General features: G+C 43.2%; 1 protein-coding gene across 1 annotated transcript in view; it reads right to left on the bottom strand.

Moving 5' to 3' along the window:
* The window catches only part of LOC132782109 (protein flightless-1 homolog), a 48,698-nt gene that overhangs the window by 4,033 nt on the left and 21,715 nt on the right, over positions 1-22,950 (bottom strand). The window contains exons 14-26 of the mRNA XM_067461551.1: positions 20,485-20,664; positions 18,478-18,560; positions 18,314-18,388; positions 16,828-16,911; positions 16,327-16,498; positions 14,850-14,954; positions 14,452-14,643; positions 13,252-13,440; positions 10,269-10,408; positions 8,301-8,553; positions 5,740-5,894; positions 2,343-2,403; positions 2,072-2,200 (exon numbers count right to left, since the gene is read on the bottom strand). Of these exons, the coding sequence (XP_067317652.1) occupies positions 2,072-2,200; positions 2,343-2,403; positions 5,740-5,894; positions 8,301-8,553; positions 10,269-10,408; positions 13,252-13,440; positions 14,452-14,643; positions 14,850-14,954; positions 16,327-16,498; positions 16,828-16,911; positions 18,314-18,388; positions 18,478-18,560; positions 20,485-20,664 (1,818 nt within the window). The remainder of the gene's footprint in view (positions 1-2,071; positions 2,201-2,342; positions 2,404-5,739; positions 5,895-8,300; positions 8,554-10,268; positions 10,409-13,251; positions 13,441-14,451; positions 14,644-14,849; positions 14,955-16,326; positions 16,499-16,827; positions 16,912-18,313; positions 18,389-18,477; positions 18,561-20,484; positions 20,665-22,950) is intronic.

A 22,950-nucleotide genomic window follows, 5' to 3' on the forward strand; every position in this document is an offset into this window, starting at 1 on the left:
GGTGAGTTTTCCACGCTGTCTAGCCATGTTCCAGAAGCATTCTCTCCTGACGTTTCCCCTGAATCTATGGCAGGCATCCTCACAGGTTGTGAAGTCTTTTTGCTTGCTTGCATAAGGGGTTTCCAATATCTCTTTATGCAACTATTTCCCAAAGTTTGTAGGATTAACATAACTCAAAAACAACTGGATGAATTGACACCAAATTTGGACACAATACACCTATCAGGCCAACAAGTGACCATCACTCATAAAAACACTGAAAAACACAACAGAAGGGACTCAAAAGGCCAAAAAAGGGAAAAGATGCTACAGCGCAGGCGCAAAAACAATTCCCCCAGGTAAAAAAAATCAGAATAGCAAATCCACACTCTCTTCTGGACTTCAACTCCCAGCATCCTCTAGACCAGGCCCTTTAGGAAAGGAGGATGATCCAAATGCACTGCTTCCAAGATGCAAGCTTTCTCCTCCTTGGATTTCTTTGAGAGCATCCCAAATCCTTGCATATTTCCAATTTCCTATTCCTAGACTGCAACTCCCAGCAATCCTCCAGATAGATAGTTTAGATGGAGATCGATAGGTAAGTAGATAGATCGATCAGGAGGACTGCTGGGAGTTGCAGTCCAAGAATAGGTAGAGAAGGAAGAACGGGGAGAAAGAGGAAGGGAAAGAAAAGGGGGAAGGAAGGGAAGAAGAAGAGAAGGAAGGAAGGAGAGAGAGAAAGAAAGAAAAAAGGAAAGGAAGGAAGGAAAGAGGGAGGGAAAGAACGAGTGAAAGAAGGGAAAGATGGAGGGAAGGTTGGCCACAGCAATGCATGGCGAGTACAGCTAGTATCTCATAAGAGTTTCAACCAATTCAACATAGTTTGTGGCAGCCACAAAACCAAAGTTCCTGGAGTACAACAACTACTTTCAAAGTACATCATATTATTGCTTTTTTTCTGGGAAGCCAAACTCAGCCTCAGAGGAAAGCTTCCTCTGAACAAACATTGCCAAGGAAATGCTGTGAGTTGGAAATGACTCAACGACACACAACAATAAAGTCGCAATATGGTTTTGAGTTGTACCCAGAAACAGTCTGGTTGCAGCAAAGGAACCGCATAACGTAACTCTTCCATCCAATCTTTGGAGCAGTTTCCGAACTGCATCCAAGGGCAGCCCTATGTACAGCGCTTTGCCGTAATCTAGACCAGGCAAATATTTTTTGGAGGCCCAAAATTGTATTTGTTTTCCTTGCGTAATAGTTGCATCCCATTCTCCCTTCTTTCTCTGTAGACAAGGCAGTTTTAAGTAATACAAAACAGAGTCCTCCGAAGCTCCACTCTTCTCTCCTTTCTCCTTCCTCCAAAGCCTTAAGGCCATTTAAAAAAACCTGAAATTAAGGACTCCCAGACTCAGATTTCCCTCTTTCCTCAAAGAACTCAATTTCAGGTTTTGTAATCTGCCCTGATGCCTTCAGGGAAAGAAGGGAAGAAAGAAGAGTGGAGCTCCAGAGACCTCCATTTTATAGTTGTTAAACCGCCTTAATACCTTTGGAGAAAGGACGGAGGAGAGAAGAATGGAGATCCAGAGACCTCCATTTTATAGTTGTGAAACTGGTTTAATGCCTTTGGAGAAAGAAAGGAGGAGAGAAGAGTGGAGCTCCACAGACTTCCATTTTAAAATTCTTAAACCGCCTTTATGCCTTTGGAGAAAGAAGGGAGGAAAGAAGAGTGGAGCTCCACAGACTTCCATTTTATAGTTCTTCAACCACCTTAATGCTTTTGGAGAAAGATGGGAGGAGAGAAGAGCGGACCTCCAATTTTATAGTTCTTAAACCGCCTTAATGCCTTTGGAGAACAAAGGAAGGGAGCAATTAAAAAAAACGACAATATTTTCCTCTCGCAATAGTCGCACCCCCCCCTTTTTTATTTAAAAAAAGGAGGGAAAAGTGTGACTATTAAGCAAATAAATATTGTATTCTCCCAACACCATTGAACGAGATTTCGGCCATAGTCACAATTACTAATAGGTTTTATATACTACATACAAGCTATGATAGAAACACTTTTTCCTGCCACATTTCCCCGTCTCACCTGTTTGCTATAAGAGTCGTCAAACATGTGGTTCATGATGTCTTCAGCCAGTTTGGCCTCGTCCGGGTCGGCCGCCCGTCCGACCCAAGTGTAAACAATGCCTTGGTTGTCGGTGCTCTCAAAGGGGACCTGGAACAACAAACAGGACAAAAAGCAGGGCCAGAGTCATCAGGAGATGAAGGAAAATTAATACTACTTTCCTCTGGAAAAAAATATTGCAAGTCCAAGGCATACAAATATTTTCCTTCTACATTTAGGATTTGCTTTTTACCTTCAAGATGAAACAAAATTCTGAGTTGAGAAGTCCGGCGTCCGTACTGATCTGGATGCAGCTGAAAATTAATCAATTAAAATCTATTAAAATCCATTAAAATGCTTAAAAAACCGAACAAAAATGCACTTATTAATTTACTCGCTGAATGGAAAACATGATTATTTACTCAAATTGTGTGCTAACTTCTAGTAGAAGTTTTGGGTAGTTCAATAAGATTTGCTTCATGATTTCATAGGTATGAACTATGTATTTTGAAAACATTTCTATGTTTAATTTTATGGTAATGTTTATATGTCTTAAGAGGCTTTAGTTCACACATCGTTGTGGTTTTTTATGTTTGCGTTTTCTTTGGCAATTAGTAGTAGTAGTATTTATACTACTAATAATATCATACGAAAGCTGACTGGCACAACCTGGGGATCACAACCAGACACAGTGAAGACATCTGCCCTTGCGCTGTGCTACTCTGCTGATGAGTATGCATGCCCAGTGTGGAATACAACTCACCACGCTAAAACAGTGAATGTGGCTCTTAATGAGACATGCCGCATTATCACGGGGTGTCTGCGCCCTACACCACTGGAGAAATTCCACTGCTTAGTCGGTATTGAATCACCTGACATCCGCCGGGAAGTAGCAGCCAATAGTGAAAGGACCAAGGCAGTGACATCTCCAGCTCATCCCCTGTTTGGGTATCAGCCTACACGCCAGCGACTTAAATCAAGAAATAGTTTTCTAGGATCTACAGAGACACTTGCAGGAACACCTCAGCAAGCAAGAGTCCAAAAGTGGCAGGTTCAAACCCAGAACCTCAATCAATGGCTGATACCAAATGAGAGACTCCCTCCTGGGCACACAGAAAACCGGGCAACTTGGAAGGCGCTGAACAGACTGCGCTCTGGCACCACGAGATGCAGAGCCAACCTTCAGAAATGGGGCTACAAAGTGGAATCCACGACATGCAAATGTGGAGAAGAGCAGACCACTGACCACCTGCTGCAATGCACCCTGAGCCCTGCCACATGCACCATCGAGGACCTCCTTGCGGCAACATCGGAGGCACTTCAGTGGCCAGATACTGCACAAAGGACATTTAACAGAATGCCAAGTTTGCATACTTTGTGTGTGTTTTTAATACAACTGTTTGATTCGCTCCTGACACGATAAATAATAAATAAACTACTAATAATAATTCTAATGTAAAAATAATACTAATATTATAATACTGTCATATTATATTATACTATTATATGTATGTATGTATGTATGTATGTAATGTAATGTAATGTAATGTTATGTTCGTTTGTGGGATTAACATAACTCAAAAACCACTTGGCGAATTTGGACACAATACACCTATCAGGTCAATAAGTGACCACTCATTAAAACACTGACAAATGCAGCAGAAGAGAATTAAAAAGCCAAAAAATAAAAAAATACATTCCAACGCATGCGCAAAACCACATATATACACTTATACACAAATATGTACACACTCATATACACACACAAAACACATATGGGCCATAGCAATGCGTGGCAGGAGACGTTTAGTAATATAATAATACTGTTATAATATTATAACACTATAATAATACTATTATAATATTATAACACTAATATAATACTATTATTATTCTTATTATTTTTAGATTAATATTATTATACTAATAGTAGTTGTATTTATACCCCACTACTGTGTCTGCCAAAGGAGACTCAAACCAGTTAATATCAAAGACTATTATTATTAACAGTTTTTGATATTAGCCAAATGAGACTCAAACCAGCTAGTATCAAAAATTATTATTACTTACTATTAATAATAATAACTAATAACAGTCTTCAATGTTGGCTGGGTTGAGTCTCCTTTGGCAGATACAGTTCAAGCTGCAATGGCTAGACAACGAACTCCCATAAAATGTCCAAAAGGAAGCCCTTGGTACTCTGTAGTTTACTATAATAATTATGCATTTCATATAGTCTCCTGGAGGACCTAGGAAACTCCTAGAATCCAATCAAGATCTGAATTAACTCCAAACACTAAGTCCAAATATAGTAGAGTCTCACTTATGCAACATAAATGGGACGGCAGAGTACTAGATATGCGAAAATGTTGGATAATTAGTAGGAATTAAGGGAAAAGTCTATTAAATATCAAATTACATTATGATTTTACAAATTAAGCACCAAATCCTCATGTTTTACAACAAATCAACAGAAAAAGCAGCTCAAATTACTGCATCATGTAGTAATTACTGTAGTAATTACGGGGCCGCAGGGTTCCGTCCTGGGCCCGGTCCTGTTCAACATCTTTATTAATGACTTAGATGAAGGGCTAGAAGGCATGATCAAGTTTGCAGACGACACAAAATTGGGAGGGATAGCCAATACTCCAGGGGACAGGAGCAGGATTCAAAACGATCTTGACAGGTTAGAGAGATGATTGGCCAAAACTAACAAAATGAAGTTCAACGGGGACAAATGCAAGATACTCCACTTTGGCAGGAAAAACGAAATGCAAAGATACAGAATAGGGGACGCCTCGATCTAGGGAAGTAATGCTACCCCTCTATTCCGCTTTGGTTAGACCACACCTGGAATATTGTGTCCAATTCTGGGCACCACAATTGAAGGGAGATATTGACAAGCTGGAGTGTGTCCAGAGGGTGACTAAAATGATCAAGGGTCTGGAGAACAAGCCCTATGAGGAGCGGCTTAAGGAGCTGGGCATGTTTAGCCTGAAGAAGAGAAGGCTAAGAGGAGATATGATAGCCGTGTATAAATATGTGAGAGGAAGCCACAGGGAGGAGGGAGCAAGCTTGTTTTCTGCTTCCATGGAGATTAGGACGTGGAACAATGGCTTCAAACTACAAGAGAGGAGATTCCATCTGAACACGAGGAAGAACTTCCTGACTGTGAGAGCCATTCAGCAGTGGAATTCTCTGCCCCGGAGTGTGATGGAGGCTCCTTCTTTGGAAGCTTTTAAACAGAGGCTAGATGGCCATCTGTCAGGGGTGATTTGAATGCAATATTCCTGCTTCTTGGCAGAATGGGGTTGGACTGGATGGCAATGAGGTCTCTTCCAACTCTTTAATTCTATGATTTACGAATTTAGCACCAAAACATTGCAATGTATTGAAATTTAGTCTTGGATCCAGGCGGGAGGCAGACTGTGCTGGATAATACAGAACGTTGGATGAACGAAGGTTGAATAAGCAAAACTACTAGTTTTAGAGATGCATTACTCTATGGAGAGTTTTAAAGATAGGTCTGACAGCCTCCCAAAAAGGGATCCTTTGGCTGCGGTGTCCTCCATTGTGGGACTAGATGACCTCTGGGGTTCCCTCCCGAAGGAGGCCCCTTCTGGCAAACCCGCGCACACAGAGGCACATACCGGGTGCAGAGAGCGCTGCCGTTGGTGCGGATGTGGTAGAGGCTGGGCTGGAGGCTGTCCTCCTTGGCCTTGCGCTTGCCTTTGTGGATGATGAACTTGCGCTTGAAGTGGGAAAGGAACTTGGGGTTCTCCTGCTGCTGGGTCATGCGCACCACCTGCACGTGGGGACAAAAGGACGAGAAGTCAGAACGCGTTCGAAGGACACTGCATTGATTCCAGTGTCACGCGCCATCCTATCTAAGGTGCACTTCCAAGATTCTGGCAAAAGCCAGTGCAGTGCCTAAAGACCTTGGCCTGCACTTAAAAACAATTGGCGCTGACAAAATCACCATCTGAGAGAAGCAACAGGCTATAATGATAATAATTATTGTTGTCGCACATTACAGTGTTTTCGTATTGTTAGCTGCTAAGAGAAAATAAGCAGGATATAATAATAATAATAATAATAATAATAATAATAATAATAATAATAAATCACACAGACACTTGGGAAGTGTTCGACTTGTGATTTTGTGATACGAAATCCAGCATACATATCTCGTTTGCTGTGACATGTGTTTTTGTATCAGTATAATAATAATAATAATAATAATAATAATAAGGATTTAAACAATAATAATGAGGATTTAAAGATGAAACTGCAAAGACTGGCACAAGCCAGTCAAGGTTGTCCCAGTGGTGATTGGCACACTGGGTGCAGTGCCTAAAGACCTTGGCCTGCACTTAAAAACAATTGGAGCTGACAAAATCACCATCTGTCAGCTGCAAAAGGCCACCCTGTTCAGATCTGCACACATTATTCGCCGATACATCACACAGTCCTAAATAATAATAATAATAATAATAACAATAACAATAATAATAATAATTTTATTTTTATACCCCACCAACCATTTCCCCTCAGGGACTCGGAGCTTACAAGGGACAAGCCCAAAATTACAAGTAAAACACACAAATAAAACTATTAACCGATTAAAAAACACCAGATAAAATAAAATACAAAACAACAATTGTAAACAGCATAAAAACAATATATGGCTGAGAAAAGAACATAGCCGAGACACGCACTCAATGAGTGCAATGCATTCCGACAGGAGCGCAAGGAAAGTGCAATAATAGGTAGGGCTGGAAATATTGTCATCATAATATGTTGAGGTAGACCACAAGAGAGCCGGTGTAAAGTGCTGAACTTAAGTAGGGACAGGAAAATTACTGGTGGGCTGCTTAATCAAAAGCAAACTGGAACATTTTCTTATTTTCTGATATTTTATTTTATTTTCTGATTTTCTGTTGTGTTTTTGTGTTATATTGTGTTTTCTGTAATGATGAGTGTAGCCTCATGTAAGCTGCGCCGAATCCCCTTTGGGGAGATGGTGGCAGGGAATAAATAAAGATCATCATCATCATCATCATCCAGGTTTTTAGTTGACTCTGGAAAGAGGACAAAGTAGGAGCCTGTCTGATCTCCCTGGGGAGGGAGTTCAAGAGCCGGGGGGCCACCACCGAGAAGGCCCTGTCCCTCGTCCCCACCAACCGTGCTTGAGACGTTGGGGGGAGAGAGAGAACTGCCTCCCCAGAGGATCTCAAGGAACATGGGGGAAGATGCGATCACAGAGATAAGCAGGTCCTTATTATTTTTATTATATTATCATTATCATTATTAGGGCTTTATAGGTGATAACCTGCACCTTGAATTGGGACTGGAAGCCAGTGGAGCTGCTTAAACAAGGGGGTAGACTATTCCCTGTAACCAGCTCCCTTGAGTAGTTTAGCTGCTGATCTTTGGACCAACTGTAGTTTCCGGGCTGTCTTCAAGGGCAACCCCACATAGAGTGGATTGCAGTAATCCAATCTAGAGGTAACTAGGCATGGACCACCATGGCCAGATCAGATTTCACGAGGTACGGCGCACGAGTTTTAACTGAAAAGGCCCTCCCAGCAACCTAAACACTTGGAAAGGGTCCGATGTGCGATTGATCGAATATAAAAGCCAGCATAGTGATCTTTTTGCTGTGTACTAATCTTGTTATGTTTCAAAGAAGGAGAAGTAGTAGTAGTTAAAACATAAACATAAAAACAGAATTACTAAAATCATCTGTAACCCAGAGTGGCTCATGGAAGGTAGCTTTCCAATAATAACAACAATAATAAGAACAACAAGATTATAATGTTGTTGTTGTTGATGATGATGATGGCATGAGATTATGGGCTTTGGAGCTTGATTTAAAGTCTGAAGGGCTTTCCCAACCTAAATTGCTTGGGACTACGTCAACCAACGTGGATGATAGGAGGTGTAGTTCCAACACACCTGGAAGGCAGCAATGTCCCCCTTCGAAAGGAAAGAAACAGTTTTGCACCTATGTCAAGCTTCTATCAGACCCCCAATAAAAATGTCAAACTGTGAGATCAAATAGGTATACTGCAAGGAGAAGTGGCAGAGCTGGATTACAGCTGTGAAGCCTTGGGTTCAAAACCTCAGCCAGCCATGGAAGCCCAGCCTGGGCAAGTCACACTCTCTCAGCCTCAAAAACCCAGTGAATTGCACGTATTGGGCCACTTACCTCCAGTTTCCCGGGGAAAAGGTTTTCGAACTTCTTCTGGAGGCTGAAAGTGAAGGTCAGCCACCCCATGTTGGAGGCCTCCCTTCCTTGCCAGAAATACACCACGCACTGGAAGTCCTCCTCCGGCTGCTTCTCCTCTTCGTCCTCCTCCTCCTCCTCTTCCTCCTCTCCTCCGCCAGCCCCGTCCCCTCCCTTCTTCCTCTTCTTCTTCTTCTCCTCCTCGTCCTCCTCACATTCAACTGGCACCCAGTACCTGTTAGAAAACGGGGGGGGGGGGGGGGGGAACACATTACTATCTCTATGTTTCACATTGATTTTCACCGTAAGCAAGTTCTGCAGATATAAAAAGACCTCGGAAAGGGTGAAAGGAGCAAATCTCCAGGCTCTTGGAAGCATTGCATGACTCTACATCGCCACCTAAATATCTCAAAGGCAGCAGAGCTAAAGAATAGAACAGAGATGGAAAAGAGACCCCAACAGCCATCCAGTCCAACTCTGATTCGGGAAGGCACAATCAAAGCCTTCCCAACTGATGGCCATCCCGTCATAGATATGATAAGACACATCAGCAGATTTGATAGAGAGTTAGATATAATAAAAACTTTATTTATATTTATGTATGTGTTATTATGTATATTATACTATATTAATTTATAGACATAGCACAGAATTGGAAAGGACCCCAAGGGCCACCCAGTGCAACCCCCTTCTGCCATTCAGGAATTCACCATCAAGGCCTTCCCGACAGATGGCCATCCCATTATAGACATGATAAGATTGACAGATATTATTGACAGTTATACAATAGATATACAATCATAGAATTGGAAGGGATCCCAAGGGCCACCCAGTGCAACCCCCTTCTACCATTCAGAAATTCACCATCAAGGCCTTCCCGACAGATGGCCATCCTATTATAGATATGATAAGATCGGCAGATATTATTGATAGTTATATAATAGATATACAATCACAGAATTGGAAGGGACCCCAAGGGCCACCTAGTGCAACCCCCTTCTGCCATTCAGGAATTCACCACCAAGGCCTTCTCGACAGATGGCCATCCCATTATGGATATGATAAGATCGACAGATATTATTGGCAGTTATACAATAGATATACAATCACAGAATTGGAAGGGATCCCAAGGGCCACCCAGTCCAACCCCCTCCTGCCATTCAGGAAGGCACCATCAAGGCCTTCCCGACAGATGGCCATCCCGTCATAGAATCATAGAATCCTAGAGTTGGAAGAGACCTCATGGGCCATCCAAGTCCAACCCCATTCTGCCAAGCAGGAGGAAAATCGCATTCAAAGCACCCCAGACAGATGGCTATCCAGCCTCTGTTTAAAAGCCTCCAAAGATGGAGACTCCACCACACTCCAGGGCAGAGAGTTCCACTGATGAACAGCTCTCCCAGTTAGGAAGTTCTTCCTCATGTTCAGGTGGAATCTCCTTTCCTGTTGTTTGAAGCCATTGCTCCATTGAGTCCTAGTCTCCAGGGCAGCGGAAAACAAGCCTGCTCCTTCCTCCCTATGGCTTCCCCACATCTTGATCCATGGTCCTCAGCATGTCTCCTCTCCGCCTTCTTTTCTGCAGGCTAAATATTTCCAGCTCTTTAAGCTGCCCTCCTCTGAACACTTTCCAGCTTAGAGTCGACATCTCCTTTCAATTGCAGTGTCCAGAATGGGATACAATGTGATCCCAGGTGTGGTCTGACCAAGGCAGAATAGAATAGAGGGGGAGCATGACTTCCCTGGATCTAGACACTAGACTCCTATTGATGCAGGCCAAAATCCCATTGGCTTTTTTTGCTGCTGCATCACATTGTTGTCTCATGTTTAATTTGTTGTCCACGTCATAAGACAGCTCCCTTTTTGGTCTCTTATCTGCCGGCAATTGAAAACCGTCCCACTTCATATGATGTTAGGAAATGGAGGGAAGTGGAATTTGAACGTGGGTCTCACCGGCAGAGAAAGACGTAGCAGTCCTGGGTGTAGAAGTGCCCAAACTCCTCCTCTGGCAAACGGGCAAACTTCTTGTTCTCCAGGACGAAGCCCTCCATGCCGTCCAGGTCTTCGTTCCACTCTTCCATGAGCTGCTCTGCCTGCAAACGTAGAGGGGAAATGCGTCATAAGGAAGAGGCAGGATGTGGAGGGAGAAGATATGCCATCCCAGAAGGCACCATCACCGCCTCAATCGAAGGGGAAAGGGCTCCCAAAGAAGGAGAGGATAACACAACCCAAGGGAATTTTGTCGCCAAAGCCCTCACAGTTGAGAAGTTCTTCCTAAGAAGAAGAATGTCGCCTTTGTAAAGTTCTCCAGAGAGTGGAACCATTGAAGATATACTAGAACAGTGGTTCACAACCTGTGGGTCCCCAGATGTTTTGGCCTTCAACTCCCAGAAATCCTGATAAACTGGCTGGGATTTCTGGGAGTTGTAGGCCAAAACATCTGGGGAGCCACAGGTTGAGAACCACTGTACTTGAAGACATCTTCACCTTTCATTGTGTCGAGAAATAAATACATAGAAGGAGGAGGAAAAGGAGGAGATGATGATGGACATCAAGATGGAGGAGGAGCAGATAGAGACCCAGAAGGAGAAGTGAAGAAGAAGAGAACAACGAGGAGGAGGAGAAAACCATGGAGGAGATGGTGAAGATGAGGATGGAGATGGAGAAGAGGAGGAGGAAGAGGAAGAAAGAGGAGATGACAGAAATGATGACAGAGAAGGGAAAGAAGAAGGAATTAGAAGGAGAAAAAGGTGGAAATGATGGAGATGGAGAAAAAGGAGGAGAAAGAAGAAGCAGGAGATGATAGAGATGATGATGAAGATGGAGATAAAGGAGAGGAAGAGATGACAGAGAAAGAGGAGAAGGAAAAAGAGGATGAAGAGAAGGAGATGACAGAAATGAGGATGGAGATGGGGAAGGAGGAGGAGATTGAGATGAGGAGGAGGAGGGAGAAGGGGGAGTAGATGACACAGATGATGATAGAGAATAAGGAGGGGAAAAGAAGGAATGAGGAAGAGAAAAAGTAGAGCAGGAGGAGAAACAAGGAGCAAGAGATTATGGAGATTATGATGAAGGTGGAGATAAGGGAGAGGATGAGAGATGGAGGAGGATATGACAAAGAAAGAGGAGAAGGGGAAAGAAGGAGAAGGAGGAGATAACAGAAATGAGGATGGAGATGGGAAAGAAATGTAGATTGAGATGAAGAGGAGGAAGAAGGAGAGATGATGACAGATGATGATAGAGAAGAAGGGGAAGAAGAAGAAATGAGGAGGAGGAGGAGGAGGGGGAGAAAAAGTAGAGGAGAAGGAAGGAGCAGGAGATAATGGAGATGATGATGGAGATAAAGGAGAGTAGGAGGAGAAAGACGGAGCAGGAGATGATGTTGGAGAAAAAGGAGAGTAGGAGGAGAAAAAAGGAACAGGAGATGATGAAAATGGAGATAAAAGAGAGAAGGAGGAGAAAGAGGAGGGGATGACAGAGAAAGAGGAGAAAGAGAAGGAGAAGGAGATGACAGAAATGAGGATGGAGATGGTGAATGAGGAGATGGAGATGAGGAGGAAGAGATGATAGAGATGATAAAGAAGAAAGGGAAGAAGAAGAAATGAGAAGGAAGAAAAGTAGAGGAGGAGGAGGAGAAAGAAGGAGCAGAAGATGATGAATAAGATGGGCATAAAGGAGAGGAGGAGGAGAAGGAGAAGGAGATGACAGAAATGAGATGGGGAATGAGGAGGAGATGGAGATTAAGAGGAAGAGGAGGAAGAAGGGGGAGAAGATTACAGAGATGATAAAGAAGAAGGGGAAGAAGAAGAAATGAAGTGGAGAAAAAGTAGAGGAGGAGGAGGAGGAAAGAAAGAGCAGGAGGGAATGGAGATGATGATGAATGAAGGTGGAGATAAAGGAGAGGAGGAGGAGGAGATGACAGAGAAAGAGGAGAAGGAGAAAGAGAATGGGGAGGAGTAGGAGGAGTTCATGGGGATGGGGAAGTAAGAGGAGATGGAGATCAAGGGGGGGGAGGAAGAAGAGGAGAACATAACAAGATGATAATAGAGAAGAAGGGGAAGAAGGAATGAGGAGAAAAAGTAGAGTAGGAGGAGAAAGAAGGAGGGGGAGATGATGGAGATGATGATGAAGGTGGAGATGATGGAGAGGACAAGGAGAAGGAGAAGATGACAGAGAAAGATGAGAAGGAGAAAGAACTAGGAGGAGAAGGAGATGATGGAAATGAGAATGGAGATTGGGAAGGAGGAGAAGATGGAGATAAAGAGATGGAAGAAGGGGGAGGAGATGACAAATGATAGAGATGGAGATGAAGAAGAAGAAGAGGAGAAGGAGAAAGAGAAGGAGGTGGAGGAGAAGAAGATTGAGATGAGAACACCGGTAAGCAAGACATTGCATGTTTCTGGGGCTTTACTTGCATTATTCATGCAAAAAACAGGAAACAAAAGGCTCAAAATAATTCCCAGAAGAGAAGTGATTTCAAGCACCACAAAAGTGGGGTCCCGGACTAATGTGTAGCTCTGGAACGACACCTGGTTGAAAAGGTGCAAACTTCTGGAGCCTAAGAACAGCATGCATTCGAGTCCTTCTCAAAATGATGCTGCGTCCTTACTGTTCTGAGAAGGACTCTGCCAAAACAACAACAACAGATGTACTTTTGGAACATGCCAAATATTCCTTTGCAATAGCTGCAGAGATGCATCGGTCTCTATTCCCAGGAATGGCCAACTTTGGTCCTCCGGGTGTTTTGGACTTCAACTCCCACAATTCCTAACAGCCGGTAGGCTGTTAGGAATTGTGGGAGTTGAAGTCCAAAACACCCGGAGGACCAAAGTTGGCCCATGCCTGCTCTATCTGCATGCTTATTGGCACAAGCTGCTTTTTGGACCCCAAACTGTTTTGAAGCCTCAAGGGGGGGATTCCAATGAGGGTGTCTTACCTCGGCCAGCGGCATGGGGGGCTGTCGGGGCAAGAAGAGGGCCGTCAGGTCCGCCTTCATCTGGTCCTTCTTCTCGGCATCCTTCTGGACTTTCCCAGAGAGACCTTCGACCTGCTGGACCGACTCCGCGTTGCGAGTGTAATCCACCTTCAAGACATCATCCCAGTTCTTGAATTTGGACTTGAAGACCTGGAAAGAGAGGACGACTCATGGGGACCCCGTGCATTTTGGACGACATTGGTTTCAAGAAAGGATGATTTGCCAAAGCCTTCCTCTGAAATACAGCCTTCAGCATTTACTAGGACCGGGCTGTGGTGCAGCTAGTTAGTAGCCAGATGCATTAAATCACAACTAACCGAGAGGTCATGAGTTTGAAGCCAGCCAGGGTCGGAGAGAGCTCTCGATCGTTAATAGTCTAGCTTGCTGTTGACCTATGCAGCCCGAACGACATTTTCATCTGTCAAGTAGGAAATTTAGGGGATGGTAATTTAACTAATTTACGATGCCATAAAAAATTTCCAGCAGCATGCGTGAGAATGAGGAAGTACTCCATCAAAGGACTCGGTGTCACAAGTGGGCGGTGACGCCAAAGCTCCCCCTGTGGCCAGAATGGAGCATACCCTCATGAAGCCGGAAAAGCTGGAATGTTAAATTGCCTCTGTGTCTGTCTATATATGTTGTATGTCTATGACAGGGGTCCTCAAACTTTTTAAACAGAGGGCCAGGTCACAGTCCCTCAAACTGTTGGAGGGCTGGATTATAATTTGAAGAAAGCATGAACGAATTCCTATGCACACTGCACATATCTTATTTGTGGTGCAAAAAACACAAAAACAATACAATAAATAAAATGAAGAACAATTTTAACAAATATAAACTTATTAGTATTTCAATAGGAACTGTGGCCCTGCTTCTGGCTGATGAGATAGGATTGTTGTTGTTGTTGTTGTGTGCTTTCAAGTAGTTTCAGACTTAGGTTGACCCTGAGCAAGGGCCGGGTAAATGACCTTGGAGGGCCACATCTGGCCCCCGAGCCTCAGTTTGAGGACCCCTGGTCTCCTGGTCTATGGCATTTAATGTTTGCCATGTATATGTGCACTGTAATCCGCCCTGAGACGCCTGTGGGGTGAGAAGAGTGGAATATAAATACTGTAAATAAATAAATATTTTACTATTCCTTGGTGGCCTGCGATGCCTCACCTGGCACTCGGTACCCTCCAGGTTGCGGAGGACCATGGCATGTTTGGGGCGGTGGAGCATGCTGCAGAGCTCCTGGCCCAGCTTCAGCGCAGCCGCACGCACCAGGCGGGGAGACTTGCGCCCGATCCAGATGAAGACGTCCGACCAGCAGTCCAGGATGTAGACCGACTTGGTGTCCAAGAGGCTCTGGAGCTGCGGGGAAAAGAGAATGACAATAAATAATAATAATAATAATAATAATAATGAGAATAATAATGAGTATAATAATAATAATAATAATAATAATCTGACACTACACTGTAACAATAACGATAAATAATAACAATAACAACAATAATTCAGCTCTAGCTTTTTTGTAAACACATAAGCAATGAAACCCTCCCTCCCTCTTGCCTTACCAGCCTCATCTCCGGCAACAGGTCCACCTTCGGCCTCTTTTTGTGTTCGACGGAGAGTTTGTAGTTGATCTGGGGCAATTCTAGGTAGCCCAGCCCCAAGCCAACCTGCCCAGGAAGAGAAGGAGACCCCTTAGAGGCAGAAGGGATCCCCAAAGGACATCCAATCCAACCCCCTTCTGCCATTAAGGAAGGCACTAACAAAGCCCCCCCCCCCGGTCAGTTGGCCATTCAGCCTCATAGAATCCCAGTGTTGGGACCCCAAGGGCCGTCTGGTCCAACCCCATTCTGGTAGGCAGGAAGACATCACCAAAGCCCTCTCGATAGAGGGCCATATAGCCTCTTCTTGGAAACCTCCAGAGAAGGAGACTCCACTGGACTCCCAAGCAGAAGCATATTCCACTAGGATTGGAAGGGACCCCAAAGGCCATCCAGTCCAACCCCCTGCTGCCATAAAGGAGAACTTCATCAAAGCTCTCCCGACAGATAGCCACACAGCCTCATAGACTCTAAGAACTGGAAGAAAACCCAAGGGTCATCCAGCCCAACCCTTTTCTGCCATAAAGGATGACACCAACAAAGCCCTTCTGACAGGTGGCTTGCCATAAAGGAACACATAATCAAAGCCCTCCTGACAGATGACCTGCCATAAAGGAAGACATAATCAAAGCCCTCCTGACAGATGGCTTGCTGTAAAGGCAGACACAATCAAAGCCCTCCTGACAGATGGCTTGCTGTAAAGGCAGACACAATCAAAGCCCTCCTGACAGATGGCCTGCCATAAAGAAACACATAATCAAAGCCCTCCTGACAGATGGCCTGTCATAAAGGAAGACATAATCAAACCCCTCCTGACAGATGGCTTGCTGTAAAGGCAGACACCATCAAAGCCCTGCCATAAAGTAAGACACTATCAAAGCCCTCCTGGCAGATGGCCTGCGGTAAAGACACCATTAAAGCCTTCCTGACAGGTGGCCTACCATAAAGGAACACACCATCAAAGCCCTCCTGACAGATGGCCTGCCGTAAAGTAAGACACCATCAAAGCCCTCCTGACAGATGGCCTGCCATAAAGGAACACATAATCAAACCCCTCCTGACAGACAGTCTGCCATAAAGGAAGACACCATAAAAGCCCTCCTTACAGATGGCCTGCTATAAAGGAAGACACCATCAAAGCCCTCCTGACAGATGGTCTGCCACAAAGGAAGACACCATCAAAGCCCTCCTGACAGATGGCAATCTGTTTAGCAACCTCCAGAGGAGTACAATTCATCCAGGTGCTGCTTAACTGAGAGCCTATCATGGAAGGTCCTTCTTTGGAGGCTTTTAAGCAAAAGTTGGATGGGGCCATCTGTCGAGGGGGCTTTGATTGTGCTTTTCTTGCATGAAGGTAGAAGGGGGTTGGACTAAATGGCTCCTGGGGTCCCTTCCAACTGGCCCCCCTTGAGCTCCGAACCGCTCCCGTCCCTTTCTGGACCTTGTAGAGCTTGGGCCTGGGGGCCCGGAAGTCCTCCGGGACGTTGGCCTTGATCTCCTCCGGCGGCCCCCCAAGGACCTCCCAAAACTCGGGGGTCTCCTGCGTCTGGGTCAGGAGCACAATCTCCGCTTTGCCCTTCCGCTCGTTCTTGTTGATCTTCTCCGCAAAAAGCCTGAAAAGAGGGGAAAACAGTGGAATGATTGACGGGGGGAACCATAATCAAACACCGAAGGTAGACCCATATCAACCCAGTCCACCCCACTGAGTTACCCAACTGTTAATCAATCACAAAAAAAAATCTGTTCCCAGTTTGAAAAATGCTAAGATCTCATATAGGGAGCTATGGCCCTTTAAGAAGCTATATAAGCCTTGAGAGGGATGGCATTGTGAGCTGGAAACACAGCTCTTTGGGTCAACCAGTCTCCAAGGGTGGCCCCAAGCTTGGCAGTCAATCCCAGTCCTAAACCGCCTTGCCCTCCTTAGAGTTTGGGCTGTACATACCTGGCTTTGGTGGTGGCACTCAATGTAGCTTGTCCTCCCCTCCAGACGTAGATCTCAAGGCCGTGGTCCAAGAGGAAGGCAAACCTACCAGAGACATGGGTGAGAAGCGCATTCGAAAGGACCCCCAAAGGCCATCCAGTACAACCCCGTCTGCCATAAAGGAGCACACCATAAAACCCCTCCTGACAGATGGCCATACTGTCTCATAGAATCCTAGAGTTGGGAGGGGCTCCAAGGGCCATCCAGTCCATCTGCTAGGTAGGAAGATACCATCAAAGCCCCCTTGACAGATGGCCATTTAGCCTCTTCTTGGAAGCCTCCAAAGAAGCTCCACTGGATTCCCAAGCAGAAGCATATTCCACAAATGTTGGAAAGGACACCAAAGGTCATCCAGTCCAACCCCCTTCTGCAAGGAAGAAAGACACCATCAAACCCCTCTTGACAGATGGCCATTTAGTCTTTTCTTGGAAACCTCCAGAGAAGGAGCCTCCATTGGACTCCCAAGCACAAGCATATTCCACTAGGGTTGGAAGGGACACTAAAAGTCATTCAGTCCGACCTCTGCGAGGAAGGAAGACACCATCAAAGCCCTCTTGACAGATGGCCATTTAGCCTTTTCTTGGAAACCGCCAGAGAAAGAGACTCCACTGGATTCCCAAGCAGAAGCATATTCCCCTAGGGTTGGAAGGGACCACAAAGGTCATCCAGTCCAATCCCCTTCTGCCAGGAAGGAGGACACAATCAAAGCCCCCTTGACAGATGGCCATTTAGTTTCTGTTTGGAAACCTCCAGAGAAGGAGATTCCACTGGACTCCCAAGCACAAGCATATTCCACTAGGGTTGGAAGGGACCCCAAAGGTCATCCAGTCCAACCCCCTTCTACAAGGAAGGAAGACGCCATCAAAGCCCCCTCGACAGATGGCCATTTATCCTCTTCCTGGAAACCTCCAGAGAAGGAGACTCCACTGGACTCCCAAACATAAGCATATTCCACTAGGGTTGGAAGGGTCACCAAAGGTCATTCAGTCCAACCTCTGCCAGGAAGGAAGACACCAACAAAGTCTTCTTGACAAATGGCCATTGACCCTCTGTTTGGAAATCTCCAGAGAAGGAGACTCCATGGGACTCCCAAGCAGAAGCATATTCCACTAGGGACCCCAAAGGTCATCCAGTCCAACCCCCTTCTGCAAGGAAGGAAGACACCACTGAACCCCTCTTGACAGATGGCCATTTAGTCTTTTCTTGGAAACCTCCAGAGAAAGGGACTCCACTGGATTACACGAGGGTTAGAAAGAACCCCAAAGGTCATCCAGTCCAACCTCCTTCTGCCAGGAAAACACTGCCAAAGCCCTACTAACAGATGGCCACACAGGCTCATAATGTCTTAGAATTGGAAGAGAAGATCTCTCTCTTCTCTCATAACCACACACTGGTTGAAACTACACAATGGGTTCTGATATTCATTGGTAAGCATCTCCATATTTACCTTGGATCTAAGGAAGTGCCTTTCAGCGGCACCGGCTCCAGCTTGATGTTCTTTTTGCCATAAACCCGATAGAGCCTGCATTGAAACCAAGGTTTTTAGATTGGAGCTGGAAATGTACTAAATATTGGAGGTAAATGAGGGGAATCCACTGGAAACTTACTTACCTGCTGACATAATGGAGATCCTCGACAGTGTAGAAGCCGCTGGCCGTCCCTCCTTCGATATAGGAAATCTCATGATCGAAGACCTGTAAGCCACCCACAAGCCATAAGGATATGCTCGTTTATTTTCATCTAAGTCGGAGGCAGTCATAATGATAAATAGAACTATATACTTTCAGTAAGCGATAGAGATAAATTCATTTATTTTCATCAAAGTCATAGGGAGCCACAATGATATATAGAGCTATATACTTTCAGTTGGTATAACTGGGAAATAATTTTTTTTTGCTAATTAATTTTTATTGAAAGAATATTTTATTACAGGGAAAGTGGGGGAATATTGTGGAGAAGATAGAAAAGTAGGAAATGAGCTACTACAAAAGAGATAAGAAAAAGGAAAAAAATCGCAAAAAATCGACAAAGGAAAATAAAATAAAATAAGATAAAAAATAAAGAGGAAATAATTTTAATATATTTTATTTGTTTTTTTTTTTTAATCATGTCAAGTTGCTTCTGGTGTGAGAGAATTGGCAGTCTGCAAGGACATTGCCCAGGGGATGCCCGGATGTATTACCATCCTGTAGGAGGCTTGTCTCGTGACCCCACACGAGAAGCTGGAGCTGACAGATGGGAGCTCACCCCATCTTGCGGATTCAAACGGCATCAGTTCAGTCGGCACAAGGGTTTAACCCAATGCGCCACTGCGGCTCATATTTTATTTGGTGTATATGTTATTATTGCATGCGGTTTTGTTTCTGTTCGTTAGATTTATTTTTACCATTTTTAAAAATTAAATCCTTCCTCATTCCCGGATCCTCCTCCCAATAATTTACATTGTCCTATCTCCCAGTGTTTTAAAATTTTATCCTTGAATTTGGCCCTGCCCAGTGAAACTTTTTGTGTATTGTCGAAGGCTTTCATGGCCGGAATCAATGGGCTGTTGTAGGTTTTTTCGTGCTATATGGCCATGGTCTAGAGCAGGGGTCAGGAACCTTCGGCCCTCCAGGTGTGGTGGACTTCAACTCCCACAATTCCTTGAGGCTCGGCATTCGCCCCAAAGGCTTACCTTGGCCTCAAGGAATTGTGGGAGTTGAAGTCCACCACACCTGGAGGGCCGAAGGTTCCCCATGCCTGGTCTAGAGGCATTCTCTCCTGATGTTTCGCCTGCATCTATGGCAAGCATCCTCAGAGGTAGTGAGGTCTGTTGGAACTAGGAAAAAGGGGTTTATATATCTGTGGAATGACCAGGGTGGGACAAAGAACTCTTGTCTGTTGGAGCCAGGTATGAATGTTTCAACTGAACACCTTGATTAGCATATAATGGCTTGACAGTGCCTGGAGCAAACTTTTGTTGAGAGGTGATTGGATGTCCTTGTTTGTTTCCTCTCTGTTGTTGTGCTGTGTAATTTTAGAGTTTTTTTAATACTGGTAGCCATGAAAATGATCAAAATCTGGCTACCAGTATTAAAAAAACTCTAAAATTACAATAGCACAACAACAGAGAGAAAACAAACAAGGACATCTAATTAGGATAATACAAAATGGAATATATATATTTTTTCATATATATAGGGGGGGAAAAGAAAGTTATTGTACGAGCTGAATCAGAAGGGAGTCCTAATCCCTTTTTTTTTCTTTTCTTTCTTTTTCTTTATTTTTTTTTTCCCCTGTGATTTTTTAATCATGGATTATAGCTTTTTTGGATTTTTGATTTTTGTGTTTTGTTTTTTTTTGGACTTTTGATTTTTGATACTAGTTTTTCTTATCCTTTTTTTTTTTAACTTTTCTTCTTTCTTTGTTCACGGGTATTACGCTTTTGGTATTTTCCTACTTTTCTATCTTCTTATATTATTCCCCCACTTTTGCTGTAACTATATAAAATTCAATACAATTTATATATATATATAAAAGGAATAGAACCATTTTAATATTTTTAAAGGCACCAAAGATAATTCCTAACTCAAAAACCATTAAAATAATACTAAGAATATGAAATGGGGGTCTGCTCACCTGGCTGAACTCGTCACTCTCGTCCCCCATTTCCTCCCGGTTGCAGCGGGACTCGGCCCCCAAGTAATTGCGCAGGTTGACCGCATGGATGGCCGAACAGGCCTTCTTGTCCAGCGAGGCTTCCTGGCCGATCCAGTAGTAGATCTCCCAATTCAAGGAGCCGTTGGCATCGAGAAAGGTCTGGGGAGGGAACGTGTTATTATTATTATTATTATTATTATTATTAATCTATATAAATAGAAATGTAATGTTCGTTTGTGGAATTAACAGAACTCAAAAACCACTGGATGAATTGACACAATACACCTAACAACCCAATATATGTCCTTCACTCAAAAAATTGATTTTGTCATTTGGGAGTTGTAGTTGCTGGCATTTGTAGTTCACCTACAATCAAAGAGCATTCTGAACCCCACCAACGATGGAATTGAACCAAACTTAGCACACAGTTCTCCCATGACCAACAGAAAATATTGGAAGGGTTTGGTGGGCAGTGTCCTTTGGTTTTGGAGTTATAGTTCACCTACATCCAGAGATCACTGTGTACTCAAACAATGATGGATCTGGACCAAACTCTACACGAATACTCAATATGTCCAAATGTGAACACTGGTGGAGTTTGGGGAAAATAGAATCTTGACATTTGGAAGTTGTAGTTGCTGGGATGTATAGTTCACCTACAATCACAGAGCATTATGAACCCCACCAATGATAGAATTGGGCCAAACCTCCCACACAGAACCCCCATGTGGGCCACAGAAACGCGTTGCGGGTGACGGCTAGTCTATATAAATAAAAATGTAATGTTTGTTTGTGGGATTGACATAACTCAAAAACCACTGGACGAATTGACACCAAATTTGGACACAATACACATATCAGATCAATGAGTGACCATCACTCATAAAAACACTGAAAAGCACAGCAGAAGAGACTTTAAAAGCCAAAAAAATAAAAAATATACTTTACAACACATATGCAAAACCACACACACACACAAATACACACACACACACGCACACACACACACACATATACGCATATACACAAATATATACAAACACATATACACATAGAAAACACATATACATAGACTGGGCCACAGCAACGCCTGGCAGGGGACAGCTAGTAATAATAATAATAACAACACTACTATATAAAACGATGTTTGTTCGCCGGTTAAAAATGTCATTTCCTAACTGGTGTTATCATAAAAACATGGGAAAAGTTTATTAAACTGCCGAAACTTTGTTTTTGCAGGAGGGACATCCTGCCTTACATTATGCTACAGTTTTTGCTTATGGATGTATTGTTTTAATTTGATTTATGTCTAATTGTAGTATATAATTGTAATTGTTTGTACTGGCATTGAATTTTGCCATTACTTATGTGTAAACCGCTTTGAGTCCCCCTCGGGGTGAGAAAAGCGGTATACAAATACTGTAAATAAATAAATAAATACCATCGAATCTGAACAAATTCAGCATAGTTTGTGGCAGTCACAAAGGTGAAGTTTCTGGAGTAAAACAATGGCTTTCAAAGTAAGTACCACACAATTAATCAGGAAATAACTTATTATTATTATTATTATTTTATATTCCGCCCTTTCTTCCCAAGGGGACTCAGAGCGGATCACAGTACACATACATGGTAAACATTCAATGCCATTTTTGGATAGACACAGAGACAGACAGAACAGAAGGAGGTATAAAGGAGGTATGTTGTGTCAACCAACATCCAGCTTTTTGGTGCCTTGGAAGGTTTGTCACAAAGGGATGCAATTTGTTTCATAAAGATAAAGTAGACAGAACATATCGTAAAGAACAAAAATAACTTTCTGGCCTTACATCTCACATTTTAGTACAAATATTATATTAAAAAATATACAGTATATTCTCGAGTATAAGCCGACCCAAATATAAGCCGAGGCACCTCATTTTACAACAAAAAACTGGGAAAACGGATTGACTCGAGTATAAACCGAGGGTGGGAAATGCAGCAGCTACTGGTATATTCCAAAATAAAAATAGATACCAATAAAATTGCCTTAATTGAGGCATCGGTAGGTTAATGTTTTTGAATAAATAAGCTAAGTCTGTCCTCTGATTAAAGCATTATTCTAACCTTCTTCAGTGTAAATGTGTTTACATATCCTTCCAATAATAATAGAGTAACATAATAAATGTAATAATAACAATAATAAAGAATAAAATAATAAATGTAATAATAATAGAGTAAAATGATTAATGCAATAATAATAGAGTAAAATAATAAATGTAATAATAACAATAATAAAGAATAAAATAATAAATGTAATAATAATAGAGTAAAATGACTAATGTAATAATAATAGAGTAAAATAATAAATGTAATAACAATAATAAAGAATAAAATAATAAATGTCATAATAGAGTAAAATGATTAATGTAATAATAATAGAGTAAAATAATAAATGTAATAATAACT

This window comes from Anolis sagrei, chromosome Y, assembly GCF_037176765.1.
Source record: "Anolis sagrei isolate rAnoSag1 chromosome Y, rAnoSag1.mat, whole genome shotgun sequence".
Classification (NCBI taxonomy): Eukaryota; Metazoa; Chordata; class Lepidosauria; order Squamata; family Dactyloidae; genus Anolis; species Anolis sagrei.